The sequence below is a fragment of the Podarcis vaucheri genome, assembly GCF_965113315.1.
Source record: "Podarcis vaucheri genome assembly, chromosome: 17".
Taxonomy (NCBI): Eukaryota; Metazoa; Chordata; class Lepidosauria; order Squamata; family Lacertidae; genus Podarcis; species Podarcis vaucheri.
In genome coordinates, this window is record NC_138755.1 from 6,263,420 (window position 1) to 6,282,500 (window position 19,081).

At 47.3% G+C, this 19,081-nt stretch overlaps 1 protein-coding gene across 2 annotated transcripts in view; it reads right to left on the reverse strand.

Moving 5' to 3' along the window:
* Nucleotides 1–5,998: 5,998 nt before the first annotated feature.
* The window catches only part of PORCN (porcupine O-acyltransferase), a 28,738-nt gene continuing 15,655 nt past the window's right edge, over nt 5,999–19,081 (reverse strand). For both annotated transcript variants that reach the window (XM_082205492.1, XM_082205491.1), the window contains 7 exons: nt 16,325–16,450; nt 15,113–15,213; nt 13,116–13,192; nt 9,914–9,977; nt 8,803–8,888; nt 7,668–7,778; nt 5,999–6,757 (listed from right to left, as the gene is read on the reverse strand). In XM_082205492.1, the coding sequence (XP_082061618.1) occupies nt 6,656–6,757; nt 7,668–7,778; nt 8,803–8,888; nt 9,914–9,977; nt 13,116–13,192; nt 15,113–15,213; nt 16,325–16,450 (667 nt within the window). In that variant the 3' untranslated portion in view covers nt 5,999–6,655. The remainder of the gene's footprint in view (nt 6,758–7,667; nt 7,779–8,802; nt 8,889–9,913; nt 9,978–13,115; nt 13,193–15,112; nt 15,214–16,324; nt 16,451–19,081) is intronic.

Below are 19,081 nucleotides of genomic sequence, written 5' to 3' on the forward strand. Positions count from 1 at the left end.
TACAAACCTTCTTCCCTTTTAAATGTGGGTATTGTATTAAACAGTAAGCAGTAAAGCACTGCAGTATTTCCCCCCTAATGTTTATTTTACAGGTAGCAAATCAAATGCAACTGAAAAAAGCAAAATAGCATTCCTACCTCTCATCCTTTTTCTGAACCTCATTGTTTTACTGGAGCAGCAGGAAACACCAGATTAACATAAACATATTTTGGCCCACTGAGAAGTAAGGAATTGTGCTTTGTTCTCCCCATTTCATAGGACTCAGAGGGGTGACCAGATGCAAAATGGCACAGAGTTCCTGTGTCTTTAATAGCAGCAGAGAAAAGTGAAGCCCAGTGAGTGCTGCTTTTCAGGCGCCTTCACAGCCACATTGTCAACCAGAATCCCCACTTTGAAAGGTTCCCTTCACTTCCACATCTGGTGCATATTGGGGCAGCGGGGGAGGTATACCTGTGGCTTCACTTTTGTTCCTCATTGCCACCAGTTCCAGACATCACGCAGAGTGAAGGAAAAAAAACTATTGTAATATAAACAGAAGTGATGCGTGTGTTGTCAGATTTCCAAAATTCTCTTTTTTATCATAATTTTTTATTAGTTTTAAATTACAGTTCAATAATAAAAAGGTAAAGGACCCCTAACAATTAACTCCAGTCGCGAACGACTCTGGGGTTGCGGCGCTCATCTCGCTTTACAGGCCGAGGGAGCCAGCGTCTGTCCACAGTTTTTCTGGGTCATGTGGCTAGCATGACTAAGTCGCTTCTGGCGTAATGGAACACCGAAACCAGAGCAGCACACGGAAACGCCATTTACCTTCCTGCCAGAGCGGTACCTATTTATCTACTTGCACTTTGACATGCTTTCGAACTGCTAGGTTGGCAGCAGCTGGGACCAAGCAACAGGAGCTCACCCCGTTGTGGAGATTTGAACCACCAACCTCCTGATCAGCAAGCCCAAGAGGCTATAGGCTTTAGACCTCAATCATCCTTGTTTTTCCTTCACCAATTATCTTCTGCTGCCGTGGGGGCTGCCTCCATTAAGGCAGGGCAGAGCCAGAAGCCAGATTTCCAGAATTCTCCCCCACTTAACCTGCTTATCATTTTTGGTACTCAGGGAGCATATTAATTTAAGAAACTGCCTTATTATAGCTGTATTCACACATAGCCCCAAGCCATTGTTTGTTTTAACCGTGGTTTGCTCAACAAAACATGTGTCATCTCACAGATGAACAAACCCACCTCGTTGCTCCTAAATTTGGATTGTTTTCCAGCTGCTCTAGCCTCACGCCTCAGCAACTGAAATGGGTTGGCTGAACAAACCATGGTTAAGCAAGGCTGTTGGGTTTTCAGACATAATGCCAAATCAGTTATGAAACTCAAAGTGCAGAAAGCTTGTGGGGCATTAATTCAATTCTATTTTACGGTGGGTGGCCAGTTACTAGAACCTGTGTTGAAAATCTTTGCCAGTAAAGTGGTCTCCCAGATGCTCTATGGCAGTGTTTCCCAACCTTTTTTGGGCAAAGGCACACTTGTTTCATGAAAAAAATCTCGAGGCACACCACCATTACAGCCCCGTGACGTCAGCGCGCAGCGTCACGCCGGGAGGGACATGAATTGCTAGCAAATTACATAATCACCTCCTTGAGGGCTGGCTCATCTTCTCCGAAGGCAGAACCCCATTAATTAACAGCACAGACTCACACCATAGCCAAGACGAGGGGGGAAAACCTCAGTCATGCACAGTCATGCACATGTGGGGGCTAAATGAGGACGAAGACCGGGCAGAGAGCAGGGTTCAAATCACCCCACCTGGCCAGGACAGTCCCTGGGTGCTCCCTTGGGCCACTCGCCTGACCCACCTCGCAGGGCTGTTGTTGCGAGGATAACACGGGGAGAACCACGCACGCCCCTGGGAGCTCCTTGGAGGAGAAAGCGGGCGATGAATGCAATGCACGAAATATATGAGAGGCGACCAGGTTTTGCAGGTGAGGGGCCCCCGCCAGCCTCCGCTTCCAACACCCGGCGCAACGACGCCGAAGTTTCCCCCTGGGCTCGGCTCGGGGAGCAGCACTGCTCCCCCCCGGCTCCCCTTTGCCCTCCCGACTCTCTCTGCCGCCCACTGGGGACCCCCCTCACCTGCCAAGTCCGGAGCGCTGGTGGAAGTTGCATGCATGCATGCAGGGCGCCGCGTTGCCATTGCATTGCACTGCACTCCATGCAACGCCTGCACGCATGCATTGCCTTGCACGCACGCCAAGGGGTCTCCCCGCGGTCCGATGCGTCCCCTCCAGCGCGGATGCAGCATTGCAAAAATAACACCCCCCTGACGCAGCCCTACCTGGGGGGCAGCCTCCGCCTCCGCGGGGATCCCCGGGCTCCATCCTGCCGCCCGATCTCCGCGGGGGCGCAGGCAGGCTGCGCGGGGTCTGCGCGGAAGAGCCCCTGCCCGCCCGGCCGCCGCCGCGCTCATTCCATGGCCGGGAGAAGAGCACTTCAAACAAAACGCCCGGCCCGCCAGGCCACGCTGGGAAACGTAGTTCGCGCACCCTGCGCGGGCGCGGAGCCCAAGGGCGAGGGGACTACGGATTCCGGCAGCCCCCGCGCCGGGGACGGAGGGGGAGAGGCCGGGTGCAGGGATGGAGGGACGGGTGGGCGGGCGAGTGAGTGAGTGGCAGCCGCCAAGCCTTGGCCGAGAGCCAGGAAGGGCCTCCCCGGAGGAGGAGGAGGGAGGCGCAGAGCGGGAGGGAGGGAGGGAACCCCAGGGGTCATCTAGTGACGGCGCCCCAATCGAAAATTTGACTTAAAAAAAATATCTTTCGAATTTTTTAATTTTTCCCGCGGCACACCAGGCAACATCTCGCGGCACACTAGTGTGCCGCGGAACAGTGGTTGGGAAACACTGCCCTATGGAGTAGTGATATGGGGCATGTATCCAAATGCTAACAAAGCCCTAGAAATAGTGCAGAACAAATTCCTCAGGAAAGTGCTCTTGCTCCCCAATGGGACCCCAGCTGCTCCTCTGCGTGGAAGCGGACCTGACAACCCCTTGACCCAATATCAATTACAAGATCTTCAGGTGATCATGAAGATGGAGAAGAGGCACTTAAGAGATTGTCTCTTCAGGTCCGATGCAGAAAGGGATTTAACCATGATTGCCTCTACCAAAAGTTCACCATGGTTCCCACTTATCAAAACGGAGCACATCTGAGCTAGTTGTCTGACAAAGCTCCCACTTGCAGTACTAACAATCATTTTTACAGAATTACAATTCCAATTGATGCCCTTGGCGGTGGTGGATGGTTGGTACGGCAAAGTACAGCACAAGGAGAGACTTTGTGTGGTCAACCTTGCGTAGAGGACCTCTACCCCTATTTATTGCAATGCCTGCTATATATAGAACCAAGAGACCGATTTATAAAACCCCTGCTTACGAATGGGTTCCGCCACTTGAACAGGGCGGAAAGGGTGAAATGGCTGCTGAGTGATACTGATGACTTCATAACTTATAAAGTAGCACTATATGCGTTGGCAGCTAAGAAGATCAGGAAAAAGAACTAGATAAAATAGCGGTCAGTTGCAAAGGTGATTCGGACATTTAAGCTGGCACATCCTATCTGAGAACTTCCTGCTATTCTATCATATGCAGCAAATAATTTCTAGAAGATGAGACTGTGGTTTATTGTATTTGCAGTGCCTGATGTATTTATGGTGTTTATGGTTATTGTTTTTTCCCCCTTTTGTTTCCTTTGTGAATGATGCCATGGCCTTTGGCTAGTGCAATAAAGTTTATGATGATGATGATGATGAGTTATGATATGACAGAGTTAATAATCTTACAGATATCAAACCATAGTTTCACTTGGTGTTTTGTTACCAGAAAACAAGCCATGGCTTAGGAGGCTAGGTTCATGTGTTCAACCAGACTTTGGCTAAACAAATAATGGCTTAATGTTACATGCAAGCCAGGCCAATGAATCAAAACTAACTCGCCCAGTCCTTCCATACTGGCTGGCGGGTGCTCTGCAAGGCCTCATGTAGAAAGTGTTTCGCTGCTTACAGTGCAATTAATTCTAACCCTGTCTACTCAGAGGTGATGCCAACTGAATTCACTGGCTTTTAACTCTAACTCTCCCTGCCAGAGTTAGAGTTACGAGTATATTTGATGCAGAAGGTGAATAAAGAATGGATATTTATTTAAAGAGTATTCGAAAAATTACTGTGATAACAAAATTCTCCTGGCAGACCTTGAATGATTCTTGTAACATACTGGCTAATAGAATAGTATGAAAAGTTATAGGAAAACAAAAATAACAAGAAGGCATTGTGGGTAAAATGACAAAATAAGAAACAGTACAATGAAAATAATCGGAAGTTTCTTTTATATACTTCATCTTTTTTCTTTCTTTTCCTTTTCTTTTCTGTAAAATACGTGTAAGTTGTGTATCTTGTTTGTAAATATTGTATTATGTATTGTCATGTAGGTTGACGTTGATTGTTCAATAAATTTCAATTTCAACTCAAAAAGAAAAAAAGAATTCAGTGGGGTTTACTCCCAGGCAAATGGAGTTGGGCCTTTTTCAGCCTGCAGCTCCTGTGCTCCGCCTATAGCCCCCATGCTCCAAATAGTCCAAAATAGGTAAAGCACAAGAGAACTCTTTCGACCACTAGCTTTCCTATACTGCTTTGTAGGTCTGCCTTCACAGATGTAGCAGAACGCTGAGGTGGTAGACCAGGCGTCACCCCACTTCAGACTTCAGGGCTTTGAGTTGCATATGTGATTTGCTCCCCCACTTAAAAGGTCAGGCTGCTCAATACTGTGGTATTTTGTACTTGGCCAATAAAGCGAGATGAGCGCCGCAACCCCAGAGTCATCCGTGACTGGACTTAACTGTCAGGGGTCCCTTTACCCTTAACCTACTCAAGGGGCCTTTTGATCTATTCACAATCAAGGGAAGGTGCAATGTTCCTTCTCTCCCCTTGCCTTTAATGCAAATTTTTAGGTGTAGCCGTGACTCTAACCAACAGTAACATGCGTGGGACCCGGGAGTATAATTATTCCATTTTATAAAATTCTGAAATATAACTTTTATGGTATGTATTCTGAGCATCTACATATAATCTGGCATGGAGTTAGTAACTTGAACATCTGAGTTTTCGGGGGTGAGGCAATGGAAGAAGCTTGTAGTCCGTATAATTGCAGAGGAAGAGAACTGGAATAAACAGGAATTCCACTGGTCTTGAATAGGCAAAGCTCCAGTTCATTGCACGGCTCCCATTGATCACTCTGCATGTCTATAGTTTCCTGCCCCTCAGCCATCCAGCCCTCCTCTCCCTGCCCTTTTATTCTTTCTGCAAAAATCCCTAAGTCTTTGAAAAGCGAGGTCTTGGAAACAGGGCCAGCCCAAGACATTTTGCCACCTGACACAAACCACAAAATTGTGTGTCCCCCACCTGCCAGGGAAGAACAGGCGAGTGAAGACCTACATCAGGAACAAGGAAGGATTCAAGATCCACTTTGGGAACAAGGAGGGAGTGCAGTGGCAGCAACAGCAGGCGATGTACAGTGGTACCTCTGGTTGCGAACAGGATCCGTTCCGGAGGCCCGTTTGCAACATGAGCAGAACACAACACGCGTCTGCGGGTCGCAATTCACCACATCTGTGCATGCACGCGACGTCATTTTGCACATCTGCTCATGCGCAAGTGGTGAAACCCAAAAGTAACCCTTTCTAGTACTTCCAGGTCTCTGCGGGACGCAACCTGAAGATGCTCAACCGAAGCAAACGTAACATGAGGTATGACTGTATTCCTTGGAGGTTGGTTCTGTTGTCCCTGTGGATCCTGCCACCTGAGGCAACCGCCTCACCTTGCCTCATGGGTGGGCCGGCCCTACTTGGAAACGCAGGTACCATAACCTCCTTAATCTGCATCCCCTGCCCTTCCCTCAGAGACAGGGAAGGGGAGACGACAGAAACCCACATACAGTTTAAAAGAGACGGTGATTACAATCAACCAATCATCAGACTTTACTGAAGAAAGAGCCCATAATCCCAACAGAAACCAGGGATGCCATGACAGCAGCCGGTGCAGTTCTGACAGTCAGCCGCAAGGGAGCAAAAGGAGCTAATAAGAGAGCATGCATGAGGAGAATGTGGGGCAACAGCTCTAACATAAAACAATCACATTTCAAATCATACATGGAGGGGAAACGGTGCTGCAACTTCCACAACTGGTCATTAAAGGGAGCTCCAAGATGGGCAGACAATTTCCCAGGGGGGCGGGGGATGTTGTGTCCCCAAACCATCATGAAATGGGGGCAGAAGGGGGAAGGAAGTCTAAAACCAAAAGCAAGACCAGCTCTGTGTGTCTGGGCCACCTTTCTCAGCAGCCCCTTTCCACATGGGACCTGATTTTCTTCCTTTTGTGAGGGCATTGGGTCAGGGCCTGCCAGCGCATGGCAGAACACAGTATGGCCTGCCCAGAGGCCCCTTCCCTCCGTAAGTGTCCCGAGAGGGGGGGAAAGGGGCCAGCCAGTGTGTCCAGGGGTGCACAAGCCCGGGACGGCATCCGACTTCCTTGAAGGAGACGAGGTCTGCTGGTTCCGCCTCTCCTTCCTGGACTTCTGCCCCGTCTCCTCACGTCGGCACCGAGGTCGCAGCTCAGCTGATGAGGCGGTAGAAGACCCAGGAGGCGAAGGTTGCCCAGTGGCTGGCCCAGCTCAGCTCAGACCATTTGTGCATGGTGTAGGACATCCCATAGCCCTGTAGGGTAAGGAGAGAAAGTTCTTACAAATGTAAGCTTAACACAGACAAAGAAGGAGGTGCTGAAAGGGAGGGAGACTCCAGGCAGGCAAGTTTAGCTGCCCCCCCAATGCATCACAATCTTTCTGCAGCAATCAGTGGGCCCAGCCTATGCCACAGAACGGCATTTAATTTCTTTTTCAAAAAATAGCATAATTTGTAAGTAATCCCTCCTTCCCAGAAAAAAAACTCTTCTGGGCTTTAGTGCAGCGCAAACAGTTTTGCCATGCTGAGCGCTGAGCCTAGGGGGCGCTACAGGGTGCCGCAAATATAATAAAGTAAATTGAGTAGAACAGATGGCAAAAGGCATAGGGCTCTGGATTTTGAGCTTGCATAGGGCGGCGTGGAACTTTGACTTGTCTTGGTCCACCTTTTCCTTTAAAAAAGCTCAACAACTTTGGTCTATCTTCTCCTAAAAAAGCTCAACAGCTCCTGGCAATGATAATGGGTAGATCACAGCCGGTCTTTTTATACTGTGAGTAGACCGCTGTCTCTTGGGAGCTGGATGTGCCTGTCCTAAAGTATGCTCAATAGACACACAAGACGTAACCGGCTGTACTTTTGAATAAGTAAGGTATACTATTCATTATATCCAATTGTAGATTCCAATAGAAGTCTCGTAAAGTTCATGAACTGACTAGAGAATGAACTGACCCACCGGGTCTTCTGCATTTTTCGTTGAACTTTATGAGACTTCCGTTGGAATCTACAATTTGATATAATGAATAGAATCCCTTATTTATTCAAAAGTACAGCCGGTTACGTCTTGTGTGTTTATTGAGTATGTTTCACGTAACCATAGGTTTGTTGTTGTTGTCCTAAAGTACGGCCACCACAACTGCCCACTGAGTCTGGGCTTTGCCCCTTTTACCTGCTCTTCCACGGAGTCGTCTGCATCCATGTCAAATAACGAGCCGAGGTAGGACAAGTGGAAAATGGCGAGCGCTCCAAAGAGCAGGTTGAGGAGGTAAACCCAAAGACTCTGCAGGAGAAGAAGAAGTAGTGGAGGCTCAGTCCAGGTGCACCCAACCAGGAATCACTCTGCTATAACCGGCAGGGATGGAACCAAGCGAGGAGTAAGGAGCACACTTGGCATGTTCAGCTGCACCCACCCCCATCCTAAAAAGGAACGCAGGAGGCAGAGCCGGAAAAGACATCTGCCTGAGACACCAGGAAGACCGTGAAGTCATACCTCGGGTTACAGATGCTTTGGGTTGCGCAATTTTGGGTTGCGCACTGCGCCGAACCCGGAAGTACCAGAACAGGTTACTTCCGGGTTTTGACGCTTGCGCATGCGCAGAAGCGCTAAATCGTGCTTTGCGCGTAAGCACCGAATCGTGACCCAGAGGGGTGTGGATCCAATATGGCGACGAAGGCAGTTACCAAGTAATTTCGTTTACCCTTATCCAAGTTTTTAAGTGGTTTTAAGCGGTTTTATTCTCCTTTGTTTTTATCCGAGAGTTTTAATGATCTGCTGGCTGTGCTGGCTGTCTTTTAATTATCTCTCCACTTGTGTTATTTTTGTTTTATCTGGGTTGTTCCGACCCCCCAGACTCGCCGCCACGGCTGCCGCCGCCTCCCTAACTGGGAGAGATAAGTGAAAGGCTCCCCTGGGCATAAATCCTCTGCCTTGTCGACCAGCTCTTTCCTTTTAGTTTTTGCATACTGCATATTGCGAAGTGAAGTTTGCCCGACTGCTGGAACCGGGCTGTTTCAAAATCCTAGGATTAAGGAAGAGGGGAAGGAAGAGGCTTGAACTGGCTGCCTTACCGTGAGTAGTTTTATGGCACCACTCTCCTGGAAGTGGTAGTATTCCTGTGAGGAAGACTAAAGGGTTTAAGGTGACCCACGCATGCACAGATGTGGTGCTGCGGGTTGCAAACATGCTTCTCGCACGGATCACGTTCGCAACCCGAGCATCCACTGTATATATTGAGCTGCCAGTCCATTGGTGTGGCGGCATAAAGGGGTGCCTGTAGATCCTCAGAACCCAAGGCCCATCTCACCGTGTTGTGGCGATGTGAACACCCTGGAGGGCACCTCTTGGAAAGTATGCAGGCATCAAAGATGACAGCGAGTCTCTTCCGGAGAACTAGGCAGAAAGAAAGCGGTGGTCCCAGTAAGTTAGCAAAAATGTATAGAACTAACTCAAATCTCCGTTGGAAATGTAAGGAAAAAGAGGGCACCTTCTACCATACATGGTGAAATTGTAAAAAGACAAAGGAATTCTGGGTAATGATATATAATGAATTTTTAAAATGTTTAAAAAATAACTTTTTTTGAAAGACCAGGAATTTTAGGTGCAGAATTTCAGAAGACTGTTCATGTACGCGACTACAGCTGCAAGGATGTTGCTTGCCCAGCGATGGAAAGAAGACAAGATACTGACAAAGTAGGAGTGGCAGATGAAATTACTTGACTATGCAGAGATGGCAAGACTGACAGGGAAAATCAGAAATCAGGAAGATCAAAACTTCAATAGAGAATAGGACAAATATAGATTGTACTTAAAAGAACAGTATAAACACTTGAACTCTTTGGCAGGCTTTGAATGACTCTTGCAATGTTACATCAACTTTGGATATATTGGAGAACTGTAATTCGGATGAACTATAATATGCAGTTGATTAAGATACTTAAAGGACCCACGGAGGCGAGGAGGGAACTCCTAAGATTTGGAAGAATCTTGCTTTATTTTAGATTTTATTGAAAAATGTTAATCGTGATTTATTTTGTAAAACCAATAAAAATTATTGAAAGAAAGAAAGAAAAGAAGTGGTTGCATGTGAGAGGCTGTGCTCAAGAGCGGTATTTGCTGCTTAAAGCCTAAATACTGGTTTTAGGATCATGGCTTGTTAACTGATTGTGGTTTATTCAAAGCACAGTTTCCTGTATTTGGATTAAACCGATCACTGTGGTTTGTTACATACGGAAAAAGAAAGCTTTGAATGCCATCCCCGCGAGTGCAAAGGAGGGAGCAAGGGGAGGAGGGGGCATGCATGTAACAAACCATGACCTGTCTTTATGTCTGAACTGGGCCAATTTCTGGGCCAAGGCTAGATGGAGGTAAAGAACCACCCGGATTTGGTCCCCAACCAAAGGAAAGAGGGAACTCACCGTGTTCAATGTAAGTGATAAACCCCAGGGAGAGCAGCACAGCCGCCAGGTGGAAGCTCAGGCCCTGGGAAGGAAGAGGAAGAGAGACAGTTCCTCAGTTGGAGCAGCAATCTCAGGACAGGGGGTGCGTCTTGCTTTCATTCTTGAAGAAAACTAACTGCTTTTTAAGGGTGTTCCCCTCCCAAGAAGAGGCTTAAGGAAGCAAAGACAAATGGCAGTTCTGGACCCCGATGCAATAGGGCCCACTCCCCTGAAGTCTTGCTGATTGCAAGAAGCTCTTTTTGAGGGGTCTCAGAAGGGAGGATGGGACGCAGGTGGCGCTGTGGGTTAAACCACAGAGCCTAGGACTTGCTGATCAGAAGCTCGGCAGTTCGAATCCCTGCGACGGGGTGAACTCCCACTGTTCGGTCCCTGCTCCTGCCCACCTACCAGTTCAAAAGCACTCCAAAAATGCAAGTAGATAAATAGGTACCGCTCCAGAGGGAAGGTAAATGGTGTTTCCGTGCACTGCTCTGGTTTGCCAGAAGCAGCTTAGTCATGCTGGCCACATGACCTGGAAGCTGTACGCTGGCTCCCTCAGCCAATAAAGCGAGATGAGCACCACAACCCCAGAGTCGGCCACGACTAGACCTAATGGTCAGGTGTTCCTTTACCTTTACCTTTACCTTTATTTTTTATTTTTTTACAAGATATTTATTGAAAGTTTTTAAGATATAACAAAAAATGAAAAATAAACATACAAAATAAAAAACAATTAAAAACACACATTAATTTTCAATAACATAACTTCCGTACACTTATTTCCTCAGACCTCCTCACACCTCCCCTCCCTGTATTCCAATTTAGTTTGTTTGTTCAGCAAATCCTTACCATTAAACTTTACCCATTTGTGAATCTTTTTTTTCATATCTCCTAAATCATTACAGCTGGAAACCACTTAGTTTCTATCCAACATCCTTCTAACATTCATTAATTTTACAATATTTCTTTAAATAGCCTTTAAATTTATTCCAGTCTTCTTTCACCGACTCTTCTCCCTGGTCTCGGATTCTGCCAGTCATTTCGGCTAACCTTTACCTTTACCTTTACAAGGGAAGAGCAGAATCTCTTCTGGGCTGGCAAAGTCATGCGGAGTCTCTTTCAGCAGAGATCATGGAATTCAGGACCATGGGCAGCTCCCAGTGGGCCCTCCCATCTGCAGCTCTCTCTCCTGTTGCAGCTACAGAGTGATGTTGCTTCAGCAAAGAGCTGAAGTCTTAAGGCAGCTGGCAAGACCTATACAGTGGTACCTCGGGTTACAGACGCTTCAGGTTACAGACTCCGCTAACCCAGAAATAGTACCTCGGGTTGAGAACTTTGCTTCAGGATGAGAACAGAAATCGCGCGGCGGCAGCAGGAGGCCCCATTAGCTAAAGTGGTGCTTCAGGTTAGGAACAGTTTCAGGTTAAGAACGGACCTCCGAAACGAATTAAGTTCTTAACCTGAGGTACCACTGTACTGCAGTTAGCCTTGACTTCTCGAAGGAGCTGTCTGAGCTCTAGAAAATGACTTTTTCTGCTTCTACAACCGCTGGCTTCTACATGGGGCTGGAGATGACCGGGGATTCATCCTCTGAGATCAAGGAAGGTAAACAGGCCCTGTCCTTACAGGTTCCTCTCTGAGTGGATCAGCCTGTATCTCATAGACATCTGCCTCTTCCTCCGGGCTTGGCAGGGGATCACAGTGCCTCTTTTCCATATAGAATCATAGAATCATAGAGTTGGAAGAGACCACAAGGGCCATCGAGTCCAACCCCCTGCCAAGCAGGAAACACCATCAGAGCACTCCTGACATATGGTTGTCAAGCCTCTGCTTAAAGACCTCCAAAGTAGGAGACTCCACCACACTCCTTGGCAGCAAATTCCACTGTCAAACAGCTCTTACTGTCAGGAAGTTCTTCCTAATGTTTAGGTGGAATCTTCTTTCTTGTAGTTTGGAGCCATTGCTCCGTGTCCGCTTCTCTGGAGCAGCAGAAAACAACCTTTCTCCCTCCTCTATGTGACATCCTTTTATATATTTGAACATGGCTATCATATCACCCCTTAACCTCCTCTTCTCCAGGCTAAACATGCCCAGCTCCCTTAGCTGTTCCTCATAAGGCATCGTTTCCAGGCCTTTGACCATTTTGGTTGCCCTTCTCTGGACACGTTCCAGTTTGTCAGTGTCTTTCTTGAACTGTGGTGCCCAGAACTGGACACAGTACTCCAGGTGAGGTCTGACCAGAGCAGAAAACAGTGGCACTATTACTTCCCTTGATCTAGATGCTATACTCCTATTGATGCAGCCCAGAATTGCATTGGCTTTTTTAGCTGCCACGTCACACTGTTGGCTCATGTCAAGTTTGTGGTCAACCAAGACTCCTAGATCCTTTTCACATGTACTGCTCTCAAGCCAGGTGTCCCCCATCTTGTATTTGTGCCTCTCATTTTTTTTGCCCAAGTGCAATACTTTACATTTCTCCCTGTTAAAATTCATCTTGTTTGTTTTGGCCCAGTTCTCTAATCTGTCAAGGTCGTTTTGAAGTGTGATCCTGTCCTCTGGGGTGTTAGCCACCCCTCCCAGTATCGTGTCATCTGCAAATTTGATCAGGATGCCCTTGAGTCCATCATCCAAGTCGTTGATAAAGATGTTGAATAAGACCGGGCCCAAGACAGAACCCTGTAGCACCCCACTAGTCACTCTTCTCCAGGATGAAGAGGAACCATTGATGAGCACCCTTTGGGTTCGGGCAGTCAGCCAGTTACAAATCCACTGAGTGGTAGCATAGTCAAGACCGCATATATAGCACTTAGAGCACCCTGGAGCTGTCACCTGCCTGCCATTTCCACCTCTGCCTGGCAGCCATTTGGTGCATATTGGGAAGGAAACTGATGAAGGTCAACAGGTTTGTCCTGAGCAACCATTAGTGAAAGGGAGGGATGGTCAGGCCAGTCCTGCCTTGCAGCAGGGCAAAGCAACCTACTTTAGGCAGCACCCAGAGGCGGAGTGAAATACTGCCAAAATGCCTGGGGACTAGTCTATGTGATTGTGAGCTGCCTTGGCGCCTCTTACAGGTAGAAAGATGGGGCACAAATGTTTGAGATAAACAAATCAGTACATGTTTCATCATGACAGGGTGCGACCAAGGAACGGGAAATAGCGGCTTCTGTAAAGGGATACTCACATGTAGGAGGGCACTAGCTGCATAGGTTACAATGATTGCTGAAAAGGTGCCCAGTTTCAGGGAGTTCTTGAAGACATCTGGAAACAGGCGGAGAAAGTTAGTGATGGGACAGAACGTTCTGCTTCCTACTGGATGCCCTGGCCAGCTTTTCCCCACCTCAACTGAGATGCAGTAGAAGGCATTTACTTCAAGCTACAGTGGTGCCCCGCAAGACGAACGCCTCGCAAGACGGAAAACCCGCTAGACGAAAGGGTTTTCCGTTTTGGAGGCGCTTCGCAAAACGAATTTCCCTATGGGCTTCCTTCGCAAGACGAAAGCCCATAGGGAAATCTCCAGGACAGTGGGGAAGCGCAGCGCGTCTTCCCCACTGTCCTCGGACCTCCTCCGAAGGCTGGCGGTGGGGCGGAAAGCCCTTCTCCCTGCGCCAGCCTTCGGAAGGCTCCTCCGAAGGCTGGCGGTGGGGAGAGAAGCCCTTCTCCCCGCACCAGCCTTCGGAAGGCTCCTCCGAAGGCTGGCGGTGGGGCGGAAAGCCCTTCTCCCCGCGCCAGCCTTTGGATGGGTGTCCTGAAGACTTGCGGTGGGAGGAGGGTTTTCCTTCCCACCGCCAACATTCAGAATGCTGTTCTGAATGTTGGCGGTGGGGAGGAAAAACCCTCCTCCCACCGCAAGCCCCGGGAACAGAGGAGAAGCGCCGCGCCCCTTCCCCTCTGTTCCCGTACCTGTCCTGAAGGCTTGCGGTGGGGAGAAAAGCCCTTCTCCGCACCGCCAGCCTGGCAAGCGGTTTCCCTAGGAACGCATTAATTGATTTTCAATGCATTCCTATGGGAAACCGTGCTTCGCAAGACGAAAAACTCGCAAGAAGAAAAAACTTGCGGAACGAATTAATTTCGTCTTGCGAGGCACCACTGTACTACATTTATCTGTCCCAGGCACTCGGCCACTGAGTTTCAAAGTATTTTCTGGAAGCTGTCACTCCTCTTCTTCCCACATAGCACTGGATTGGTGGGAATCTCTCACACCTGGCCAGTTCTAGGGCATGACGCTTCCACAGACTTAAGAATCTGAACAGCCTTGCTGTTTGAGATTAATTTTGAGGGAAAGGAAAATGTGGCTCTTCCCGATCTTGCTGGACTACAACTCCTATCACCCCTGATCACTAGTCATGCTGGCGGAGGCTGATGGGATTTGGAGTCCAACAATATCTGGAGAGTCACACGTTCGCTATGTATCTTGTTCAGCATTCTGTTCCCAATACTGGCCACCTGGACACTTTTGGGAAACTTACAGTAGCCTTCCCTTTTACATTTAACCATATCATATGGAAATCATAGGTAGACTGCCTCCTAACATGGAAGCTCCATTTAGCCATCCTGCCAAGCAGCTTTGGACGGGCTCATCCTCCACAAATCGTTTCAGACTATTTTAAATCCATCACATTTCATGGTAGAGAAACTCCGCAGGTTAATCACACCTTGTGTGAAGACGTACTTCCTTTTTTGCCAGCCCAGAACCCACTTAAAAGGGGCTCCTTTACCTCTTGACTAGTGAGAGGCAAAGAGATTTGGATCTGTCGAAATGCCCAGCATTGGATGAGAAGATAACTTAGTCCATTTCAGGGCTCACAGATCTGAAATATTTTCCCCACTCCCCAATCTGCACGTGTGGATCAACCCTACTATATTATCTCAAGTCTACCCCCAGGATTTGTAAATACTTAGAGCAATAGAGAGAGGAGTTCTGGGTATTCTACATCCCCCTTCCCAGTAGTAAGAGGGGGATGAAGACAATGGGAGACCCAAGAACCTAACTATGCTGGGAAGCATCTTCTGGGGGGGGGCACAGGTTCCCCATCCCTGCCGTAAGGGGTCACTGACCTCCCTTCCTCAGGGAGCCATTGTCAGGGGCGAGTCAGACACAGATGCCCACGGCTGAGGGTCCTCATGCAGCCTGTTTCTAAGGCTCCACATAACTAACACAGCAGGTGTACACATCCTTACAGGAGTTCAGCCAACGGGACATGGGCAGGTTCCAGCTGGTGACAACCTCCACCATGGAACGGGGCAGCTCCACATTCAATGGGCGAGACACTGTCAGATCCCTGGAAGGAGGAGGGAATAAAATCATTATGAAGGCCACAAATCAGGAAGCATTTTTTGATAGGGATTTGCCAAGAAAAACAAGGAATTTATTTATGTATGCTACAACAGTGGCAAGAGTCTTGATTGCACAAGGATGGAAGAATGAGGAAATCCCAACGAAAGAAGAAAAACTGGCAAGAAAAACTGATGAACTATGCAGAGCTGGCTAAATTGACATACAAATTGTGGGACAACGACAACTGACTTTAAGGAAGAATGGGAGCTTTTCACAAATTATCTAAAAAAGACAACAAAATGAACTGGACTCCTTGGCAGGTTTTGAATAAACATCTGCAAATTTATTAGGTGAACATATGATAGACAAAATAAAGGTATGTACAATTTTATAATATGCAGAGAGCGATATGTGCAAAGAAAACAGAGAGGGGAGCTGAGGGAAGTATTTGGTGGGAGGGAGAGGGAGGGATGGGGGGGAATTAATTGATTAAATGGATTGATAATTTGTTATGTTGAAATTGTTCAATAAAACTTTTAAAAAATAAACACATCTGCAAAAACACAATTATTTACATACTTGCCAAACGAAAACCGCAAAAAAATAAAGGTAAGAAGAAAGAAACAATGTGTTTGGAAATTTGATTGTATTATTCAATAAAGTTATATTTTAAAATCTAAAAAAAAATAAAAATGTTTTTATAAAAAAAGAAATCAGGAAGGGGGGAATCTTTGGACTCATCAAAAGTCTCCACTGACTTGGCAACACAAGCTGATAATCCGAATCATGTCTAGCGAGCAGTAAGTCCCACTGAATTCAATGGAGCTTAACTCCCAGGTAAGTACAGTTCAGATTACAGACTAAATTCAACTGAGTCTGAATCGAAGCCATTATTATTAATAACTACCCACCAAAAAACAAACCAGGGAGGGGGGAACCTGCCCACATTTAACACATTTGCAAAAACTATTCCAGCAGACCGAGCTATGCATAAAAAGTTACTTTAAGACCTGTTTTCTGATTTACCTATTTGTGGGATTTAAGGAGGTTACATTTTTAGTACAGTATCCTAGGCACCCACCCACCTCTCCCCCCCCCCTTGCAACAACACTCACCATTTCAGGTTGTCTTTCTCCTCCGTGAAGCCAGACCCTGCCAACGTGGCCGTTGTTTCGGACAGGAAGCCCACAAAATAGTTGCTGAAGTGGAAGGAGCTAGCGCTCTCGTAAGCCCGAAGCCAGCTGCGTTGCAACAGCAAGACACAAGGATGTAAGAACAGTCCCGTTGGATCAGGACAAAGGCCTCTCTGTCCTCACAGTGGCCAACCAGAGGCCTGTGAGAAGCCTCCAAGCAGGTGATTCCCAGAAACAGGTGTTCACGGGAATACTGCCTCTGACAGCGGAACACAGCCTTATTCCCGACCATGAATTGGTTTAATCCTTTTCTAAAGCCATCTAATTCCATGGTGCCGTATGAAGTGCTCTCTTTATTTTATTTAGATAGGGGAAACAATTAAAACGCCAGGAAGTAAAAATCAGGTAATAATACAAGAAATGAAAAAAAACAACCCACATTGGAACTACAATTAGTATCCTGGATACTATGGAACAGCACTGCAGGGCTGCAAAGAACACATCACCGTATTTTTCGCTCCATAAGACTCACCTAGTTTTTAGAGGAGGAAAGGGGGAAAGCCCCGGTTTTTTGAGGATCAGCTCAAAGTTGTGCAGCTTCTTTTGCAAAGGGGAAAAGCCCCGGTTTTTTGAGGATCAGCTCAAAGTTGTTGAGCTTACTTTGCAAAGGGGAAAAAATCCTGTTTTTATGGGGTTCAACTCACAGTTCTGCAGCTTCTTTAGGAAAAGAAAGGGAGCCATTTCTACAGTTTCCAGACAGATAATCTAATCAGCCAGTCACATGTCGCTGGGGAAACAAACGGCCTCCGTCTGCAGAACATTCAACAATGGAGGCCTGGGCAAGGTAGTGGGGCTGGAAAGGGAGCCAGTGATCGACCACACATTCGCTCCATAAGACGCACAGACATTTCCCCTTACTTTTTAGGAGGAAAAAAGTGTGTCTTATGGAGCGATAAATACAGTATGTATAGGATATACAGTCAAACCTCAATTCCCGAACGGCTCTGTTTTGGAACGTTTTGGCTCCCAAACGCTGAAAACGTGGAAGTAAATGCTCCAGTTTCAAAAGTTTTTTGGAAGCTGAATGTCTGATGTGGCTTCCGCTGAGTGCAGGAAGCTCTTGCAACCAACTGGAAGCCGTGCCTCGCTTGTCGAACATTTCGGAAGCTGACCAGGCTTCTGGAACGGATTCCATTCAACAACCAAGGTTTGACTGTACTTGTCTTTGTAGGTGGTCACAGTCCCAAATAAAATGCCTCTCAAAGCTGGGTTTTGAGAGCGGAGGTCCGACTTATCCACACAACCAATAAACCCCAGAAGAGGCCACCAGGTACCTTTGACTCAGGAAGCCTTAGCAAGACCCTTACACCAGCAAATCTGACACACTTTGCTCAGCAACCCTCCAAAGCAAAGGGAGAATGAGAACTCCAAGGATTTCTAGCTTAATAGCCACTTTAAAAAAGAAAAAAGGCTAAGTTCTTCATAGATCACCTGTTTCATACTTGATGAAAAGGCAGACAACAGAGGCAGAGCTGGGTCTGAGATAATAAGCTGCAGAAACAATACCAAGATTTCCTGAAAAACGCAGGTCCGAAAAGCTGCCACTACAATGCACAACTACCATCTGTGGTAGTCCATGCCCAATATGCAGCAACCCCACTAGCATTGCATGGGCAGATTTCGGTTTACTCTTCCCATTGTAACAGGTGCACTGTATCATCAGAGACCCACCTGATGCACCAGTTCTTTAACTCTGGCTGAAACTGAGCAGAGTTTGCCTCATTGGACCCTCAACTTTCCTTCATCAATATTTCTGCCCAGATCAGCCTCCCTCTCTCAGACTAGATGCTGTCCCTCCCTCTTCCGACAGAAATCCTTTGTACTTTACAATAAAGAAACTGTTGGGAATCTGTGTACGTACAGCTACTCACAGAGAGTAAATTCAGGTTTGGCAGACAGCCAAAAGGTCATGTGAAGGAGTAAGTCTGCCTGGTGATAACAGAGACAAGGAGGTAGCTCCCTGATTGGTCAAGCTCTCTCAAGGGAGTGATAATTAATGGCCTGCTAACTGGAATGTGTTCAGGAGTTCAGTGTTCAGAGTTCTGTGTCAGTGTAGGAGTTGTGAGTCGTGTCAGAGAGAGCTAGCAAAAGATCCGTGTTCTGTTCCTGTAAATAGTCCACTGTATATAATAAATACCTAACTACAAGTTCCTGGTTCCTGCTTCGTCTATCCTGTCTGCAGCCAAGTTGCCAATTGCTTCCGTGGATTCTGCGTGTACTCTGCTAGGTCTGGCTAAGGTCCTGCCACTAGTCTGAAAGTTGCGAAACACCAATAGGTTTTACCAATAGAAACCGCCCCTTCCAAGTTTCCAGACAAGCCCATACAAATGTGCTCATAAAAGGTGAGCATTCTGAGCAGGCCTTGCGTTCTAAGGACAAGTGCACTAAAAGATTGAATTTGCACCATTTGAAAACCGCTCACCAGAGTGCCAATGAGCTTCAGGCAAGGCTGCCCATTCGTTGCCCTCTAACCGATCCAAAACATAGAAGAAACTCTTGACTGCCCAATGACCAAAGTGACCACTCGTTGAAAACGAGGGTGTTCTCCAAATGGAGTAAAAAGAGAGAGTGTTGGAGCCAAGACTTTGATGGAGCCCCTACAGATTTTGAGTGTTGTTCTGTAAAATGGATTTTCTATCAGCTGCAGCCTCTCCAGGGTGAGCTTCAGAAAGGGAGCTG